Source organism: Dermochelys coriacea, chromosome 7, assembly GCF_009764565.3.
Source record: "Dermochelys coriacea isolate rDerCor1 chromosome 7, rDerCor1.pri.v4, whole genome shotgun sequence".
Taxonomy (NCBI): domain Eukaryota; kingdom Metazoa; phylum Chordata; order Testudines; family Dermochelyidae; genus Dermochelys; species Dermochelys coriacea.
In genome coordinates, this window is record NC_050074.1 from 126,926,887 (window position 1) to 126,934,200 (window position 7,314).

Genomic DNA, 7,314 nt, shown 5'->3' on the forward strand with positions numbered 1-7,314 from the left:
TCCTTTGGAGATGGAGCTTTATTTTCTTTCAGCAACACAAAGAAGCAGCAACACAAAAACAATCACACTCTTTGCTCGTGTGAGGCGAAAGCCAACAATAGCCTCACTTCCTGAAATTTTACAGTGCCTCCAACCCAGACAGTACAAGGGGGCCCAAGAATTTGGGCACCTATCCCACAATGCACTGCACCTGTACAGGAGTTGAATGGGCCAAACTCTTTTGATTATACTGGATCTATTTGGTTGCACAGAAATAGGCAGCTTTGAGATGTCTGGGTCCCAGTGCATATGGCTGCTGCCAGCCAAATGAGAGATGAGATGGCTTACTTGGCCACCAGCCCCGGGAAGGCACTGGCCTGTATTATGAGGGGGCTTTCAGAGATGCAGGCAGACTGATATCCCTGATACAGCCGCTGTTCCCCATCCTTAGGGGTGTGACAGAGGGGAGTTATGAGCAGGGAACAGAGACTACACACTACTGCTTTGGTGGGTTCAGAGGAGAGTTCAGTGGTTTGTGTTCCTCACTGGAACTTGGTGACAGCTTCGTGGATGGAGCTGGCCACATAGTCCAGGTTCTTGGTGGTCAGGCCGCACATGTTGATGCGTCCACTGGCCATCAGGTAGATGTGCTTCTCCTTGATCATGTACTCCACTTGCTTAGCTAGGGAAACATTAGAGAGAGAGAAGTCAGGTCAGCCATGTGGGAGACCTGGAATCCCAGAGCGCATGTCACCGCTGCATCTCATCAGCTTTCCGAATGGAGAGAAGGGATTCAGGACCTGGCCAGTGAAATAAAGCCTAGAGCTACTCCAAACCCAACCTCTCCCAGCAGAAATGCAGTAGAGAGAACAGCAGGAGCACTGGCTGTGGGGTAAGCTCTAAGCTATTCCAGTCCTGGCCAGACCCAGCAGGAGGTGCTGTAGAGAGCAGGCCAGGAGTGCTGACTGCTCTATCCAGAGACTTTCTTACTACCCATTAGAGGCCCCAGACTGCACCCCAGAAAGACACTGGAGAAGTTCTTCAGGGAATCCAGCTTGGTTTACTGCAGTCCAACCCCTCTCAGTTCCAGGCGCCCGAGCTCACCTCCTGCCGGAACAGCATCTGGTTCATTGATACTTACGGTTCAGCCCTGTGAAGCTGAACATGCCGATCTGTTCAGTGATGTGATTCCAGGTGCCTGGGGTCCCAAGAGCCTGGAGCCGGGCCCTGAGCTCCGACCGCATTAGCAAGACCCGATCAGCCATAGTCTTCACGTTGTCCTTCCTGTGCAGGAGAGAGAGAGAGAGCCAGTAGTGGAATTTAGCCATGTCCATCCATGCCCAGGTATGACAGCTCCTCCCTTCACTACCCTGTTTTGGCACCAGCACTTCTTACCATTCAGTGAAGAGCTGCGGGCAGGTGAGGGTGGTAGCCACAATACGTGCTCCTTGTGAGGGAGGGTTGGACCAGATGGCACGGACAATCTTCTCCATCTGGGAAAGAACACGCTGCACGTTGTCAGCGTCCTTCCCCACCACACTCAGGTTCCCCACTCGCTCATCTGGAGACAGACATGGAGACATGAGCCACTAGACCCAACCCCTGTGCCCCACATCCCAGCAGGCTTCACCCACCACCCCTAGGGAGGCTGGCCCCATCTGCAGGGTCAGATACTCACTGTAGAGCCCGAAGTTCTTGGAGAAGGACTGAGCACAGAAGAGTTCGAAGCCCTCAGAGACAAAGTACCGCACGGCCCAGGCGTCCCTGTCCAGGCAGCCAGAGGCAAAGCCCTGATAGGCTGAGTCAAAGAATGGGAACAGGAACCGGCGCTGCAGACAGGAAGATAGTTAGAGGGGAGACCCCGCCCCTACCCCTAAGAGGGCCTTGTCCCCATTTCTGCCCCTCCCCTCACCCAAGCAGGGTGGGAACCTCTTCAAGCCTGAAAGGAGCACTGCCATTAGGACTTGAATGAAGAGGGAGACTTAGAGACACGGTGGGGAGCGTGTCAAATCACAGGCCAGCGGACGGGACAGGAAGTTCACATCAAGGAAACAGCAGCAACTGCCCCCCACACTACCTGGGAGAAGGACAGAGGTGTCCCCTTTACCTGGCTAGTGTGTTCTTTGGGGGACAGAGGAGGGGATATTCCTGGGCACCCAGGAGAGAGAAAGACTGCCCGTGTACCAGCCAGAGCCTGAGATTAAAGGCAAGTTAGCAGCACAAGCAGAACTGGGGCAATTTAAAACATCCTGTGGTGTCCAAGAACAGATTTCTGCTGGTCCCAGCCCCTCCTCATTCTTACCCAAGCCTCCAACAACTCACCGGCCCCTCCTCCCACTCCTCACCCAGCTTTGTCCCCCCCTCCCCAAAAATAGAGTCTAGAGTCCTGTTTGTGCTCTGGTTGGCTCAAGGGCTTTCTGCTCCCTGGCCACACTACAGTCCTCCCCACCAGTCCTCTCTGTGCTGATACCTTCATGACAGCAGCAATCTGTTTCCACTGCTCCAGGGTGGGGTCTGTGCCAGTTGGGTTGTGCGCACAGGCATGCAGAACAAAGATGGAGAACTCCGGTGCACTCTGAGGAAAAAGTAGTTCTCAGTCACATGCACACACAGCAGAGGGCCCACATCCAGTCAGCCACCCGCTGCCTTGGCCACTCTGCTGAACTTAACCACAGAGATCTGGCTCCAGTCCTGCTCCAGTCACCCCAACGCAAGAAGCTGGCAGGCTCCGGCACAGAAGGCCTGGCTGATCTGAAACTAGGGCAGCTGGTGCCTTTGGATGCAGCTCAGGAGATCGCCTCTCCAAGGCACTCTTACCCACCTCCATGTCCTCCAGGAGCCCCTCCAGGTCCAGCCCCCTCTTAGCAGCATCCCAGTAGCGATAGGTCCGGATGTCCTTAAAGCCAGCGTTCACAAACACAGAGTTATGGTTCTCTGAGGAGAGAGATCAGATCAGTCCATCTGTATTGGAGAGCTGCCCCTGAACCAGCCAGTTCTTCCAATCCTGACTTAGGCTGCCTCCTGCCACACTGCCCATGGAGGTGGGGGGGTGAACCTCTCCCTTGTTTGTATGACACCCCACTTCCCCCCCCCGCAGCATAAAGAGCCTGGCTCCCACCTTATCCACTTGTCCTGCAGGCTCCAGTGAGGAGTAAGCGTGAACATGCTGCAGCACTCACCCAGGAAGGAGACGAGACGTAGACAGGAGTTGCTGTGTTGTTGGTTCCATTGTACCAGCGCCGCAGAAACTCTGCTCCAACGCAAAGAGCACCAGTCCCACCCAAGCACTGAACGCCTCCTACCTGAAAGGCAGACGGGGTCACCAAGAGCCTGCCACCAACAGATGGCACCAGTGCAGAGATCATGTGGAAACATCAGAAAGGGACAGAGTGATATGAGCCTCGCTGGCCTCCAATTACTAAAGGGATCAAGCCCTCGCAGTCCAGGAATTCAGCACACCTCATCCAATCTGAGGCAGATCCCTTTCATTACCACAGCCCAGGATAGTGCCTCCTAGGCCAAGCTTCCTGACATCAAAGCAGCAGCTCCTCTGCAATATGGGGCAGGCTCTGCTCCTCACTGACTGCTAACCATTTAGCTCCTTATATGGCCCCATAACCATGGTATCAGCACACCTGTTTCCAGGCCAACCTGGACTTTCATACCGCAGCCACATAGTTCAGCGCTGACCATTGGATGCACTAACACCTAAATAATCCCATATCACATCATCTACCCCCAGGTCCCATCCTACTGTCACCTCTCCTTAAACAGGTTTCATAGTAGCAGCCGTGTTAGTCTGTATTCGCAAAAAGAAAAGGAGGACTTGTGGCACCTTAGAGACTAACATTTATTTGAGCATAAGCTTTAATGAGCATTTGGTGGAATTTCCACCAAATGCATCCGATGAAGTGAGCTGTAGCTGACGAAAGCTTATGCTCTAATAATTTGTTAGTCTCTAAGGTGCCACAAGTACTCCTTTTCTTTCTCCTTAAACAGCTTCTCTCACATTTCTCACACCCCCTTTGGCTTTGGCAGGTTCCAGCTGTTTCTGTCACACCCGTTGACCCTTCCCATCAGAGTCCAAGGGCAATTGCGTGGCCAGTTCTGGAATTGGCCAACATCAGGTGGCAGGACCCAGATCTTCTGCCTTCCCTCTGGGGGAGGTTTCCTGTCAGTTTCTGGTATTCAGCCTCCAGATGGGAGCACAAAACCCGTATGTTCAGAGAGCTCTGAGCATTCACACCAACAGCTCCATGCAGCCAGAATGCAGACTGCAAACTGAGCTCAGTGCCAGACCAGTCAGGGCAAACTGCAATCCTGGCAAAATCTTCCCCCCTCCAGAGACCCCCCATTCACCAGTACATCTCAGCAAGGAGTCGCTTCCCCGCAGAGCTTACACGATTCTCCTTGACAGCACGACTGTCCTCCCCAAGCGCGATCCTTGAAGCATTGGCCCGGAACTCAGGCAGGCCGAGGATTGGCAGGTATTCATGGTTCAAGCTGGCATCACTGACAATCTTCTGTTCAACTTTCTTCACTACTGGCAGGACCCAAGGCTGCCCCTCATCTGTACGATAGGCTGCAAGAGAGAAAAGGAGAGTCTTACACTCCACAAGACACGTCCCGAGGGGACACTCAGCCAGAAAAACTTACCCACTGTTATTAGACTAGGTCTCTTTCCCATTCTCGCAATTGCTGTTCAGATCCAGAGGCTGAGGCCACAGGGAGGGTAGGATGGGAGGGGAACGGTACATTTTCTTATGACCTGGGATGTGTCCTTTATTGACAGTCTCTGGAATCCGTCGCGCACCACACACACACACACACACACACACACACACAGTTTCCCCATCAAAACATTTCATGAGTAAAGAAGCTAAATTAGGAAGTGATTAGAAGGATTCTGTTAACCTTCCAAACACCAAGGGACAGTACAAGCTGCACTACACTAGCAATGCTGCTTCTGGACAGAGACTCCCCACACAAAAGCACCTTACCCATAGCGATCATAGGAGTGCCACCTTCGTACCATCCAATGCACTCACTAGCATGCACATGCTGTGGATTAGGCTTGTAAACTGTGTGGAACAGGGATGAGTCTTCCTGTCCATTCCCTATAGCACTGAGCACGCTTGATGGAACCTGATAAATACATTTCACAGGGAAGAGGGAGCGACTGTAACCAAAATAACATCTCCTCAGCCCCCTTCAGGACAAAATGCTTTCTAAACCAGTCCACATGTGCAGGGAAATGCAGCCACCGCTGCATACAAGTCAAAAGCAAGATGGAAAAATAGCATACAACAAGCTGCAGACTATCTGAGATGAAGAGATGTTAGGGCAAACCCTAGTCTTGTGAAAAGGGCCATGAGTTATTTAGCATCTGTCTAACCCTAAAGGTCTATATACAACATAATGCATAGGACTCCAATTATCTGCCTTGGGAGGGAGGGCAGAGCTGACCATGCCAGCAGGGAATCTTGGGGTCTCAAGCCTGAATCTTAGAATCAATTCCCCTCCACTGGGGACTGCAAGGAACTGGCATCTGGGATCCACTATGTAATTATGGAGTCTGGGCTACTTCCATGCCATTTTACAGCTCACAGACACTGGGGGGCTCCCATATTGTTCCCTAAATGGAACGGAATCAGAATGACAAAGATTGAATTTGGACAGAGATTAGGATACAGGCTTCTGCCTCTTTGGCACTGGTTTCAAGGCAAATAGGGGCCTTAGAGACTAAAAACAGTTGCCTTCAACAACTGTTCATTCACCCTGACGTGAGAGGAGTTACTAGTTCTCCCCCAGACAGGTGTCCAGTGCAAGAGTCACCACTGGTACTAATCTGCTCTCTTGATACCACTCTCAGAGAATAGATCTTACGGAATGAACTGTGCAGACTGAAGTCCATTCTGCCCTCGGGGGTGTTACTGCCCGATTCCCGGGACTGGGCGTATTACGAGCTGAGTTGGAGAAGCTACTTGGGGGCATAGCACTGACTAGAAGCGTTCAGTCTCCAGAGCCATGGAGCTGGTACCCCTACAAAGGCAGATCACATACGCTAACCCCTCTGCACATCTTAGAACGTCTGTCCAGTCCTCACTGTGCGAGATAACAGGCAGCCTGGACCGTACCTCCTGTGCAAGAGACAAAGATCACGCCTCCCCTCCCATCCAGCTTTGCACAAGGAGGCAACCCATCCAAGGTCACACAGTGCGGGGGTAATGCTGAAAAGGAGCCAGCCCACCAGGCCTTCTGACTGCCTCCACCTCCCACCTATTAGACCTCCTCCCCCAAGGGCCTGGGTGCCAGCATCCTGGCTCAGTTTAGCACATGGAAAGGGGGGCAGAGCAAGGGGGCCCAGTGGGCTGGAGGCCAAATGGGAAGTGAGCACTGAGCATGGCCTTGGGCAGCTGCAGGGCAATGGGGCCTAGAGGTAAGAGCCCCCCCAAGCACAGCTAGTGTTCAAGTGACCCATATCAGCACAGGTCACACCTCGCTACCCCACCCTCCGTTGGGATCGACACAGGGGCCACTGGGAACGCACTAGATTGACCCATTCACCACCCCTGGCTTCCCACCCCCTCCCCCCCGGCTCCACTCCCTCCCCCCATCCCCCCCGGCTCCACTCCCTCCCCCACCCCCACCCGCACCCCCCCGGCTCCACTCCCTCCCCCACCGGCTCCGGCTCCACTCCCTCCCCCACCCCCACCGGCTCCACTCCCTCCCCCCATCCCCCCCGGCTCCACTCCCTCCCCCACCGGCTCCGGCTCCACTCCCTCCCCCCATCCCCCACCCCCTCCGGCTCCACTCCCTCCCCCACCCCCACACATACACCTCCCCCCCCGCCCGGCTCGGCTCCCCCCGGCCGGCCCCACTCACCGCCCACCCCAGGTTGACTTTCCGGGTCCCGTCCTCCCGGAAGTCGGCCGTGAGCTGGAAGACGGCGACGGGCGGGGCCCGCGGGACGGAGGCGAAGACGGAGGCGGCGGCCATGGCTCCCCGCGGCTGCGGCGCCGCTCGTCAGAGGCCGCGGCTCAGAGGAGACTCTCACCTTCACCGGCCAGCGGGGGTGAGACTCGGCGCAGCCAATCACAGAGCGCCAAAGGCGCGGGCGAGCGGGGACAGCCAATCAGATATCCTCGGGGGGGAGGACCCGGAATAGCCAATCAGATAGGCCCAGGCTGGCAGTCCAAGAACACCCAATGACAAAGCGGGAGAGATGGGCGGGGTCCGCATAGCCTATCACAGTGCGGCAGGGGCGGGGTGACTCCCCAATACCCAATCACAAGGCGACTACTGACGGGCCCCGTCGCGGCCGGGGAGAAACAC

The 7,314-nt window shown here is 54.9% G+C and overlaps 1 protein-coding gene across 1 annotated transcript; it reads right to left on the minus strand.

Moving 5' to 3' along the window:
• GOT1 (glutamic-oxaloacetic transaminase 1) lies at positions 1–7,057 on the minus strand. The gene is made up of 10 exons (XM_038411510.2): positions 6,872–7,057; positions 6,636–6,643; positions 4,380–4,561; positions 3,159–3,281; positions 2,801–2,914; positions 2,450–2,554; positions 1,658–1,808; positions 1,375–1,540; positions 1,121–1,263; positions 1–661 (listed from the first exon to the last, which is right to left on the minus strand). Exons 1-10 carry the CDS (start codon positions 6,976–6,978, stop codon positions 522–524), a joined length of 1,239 nt encoding a protein of 412 aa, XP_038267438.1. The 5' UTR covers positions 6,979–7,057; the 3' UTR covers positions 1–521.
• Between the last annotated feature and the right edge of the window lie 257 nt (positions 7,058–7,314).

What these genes read in the sequence shown, in the direction of transcription:
- GOT1 (XM_038411510.2), bottom strand. Translation starts at nt 6,978, where the DNA reads ATGGCCGCCGCCTCCGTCTTCGCCTCCGTCCCGCGGGCCCCGCCCGTC. An exon ending in ACGTCTCGTCTCCTTCCTGG is followed by an intron (nt 2,915 to 3,158) that starts GTGAGTGCTGCA and finishes TCTCTCTCCTCA; the next exon opens with GAGAACCATAACTCTGTGTT. An exon ending in GGCTCCTGGAGGACATGGAG is followed by an intron (nt 2,555 to 2,800) that starts GTGGGTAAGAGT and finishes CTTTTTCCTCAG; the next exon opens with AGTGCACCGGAGTTCTCCAT.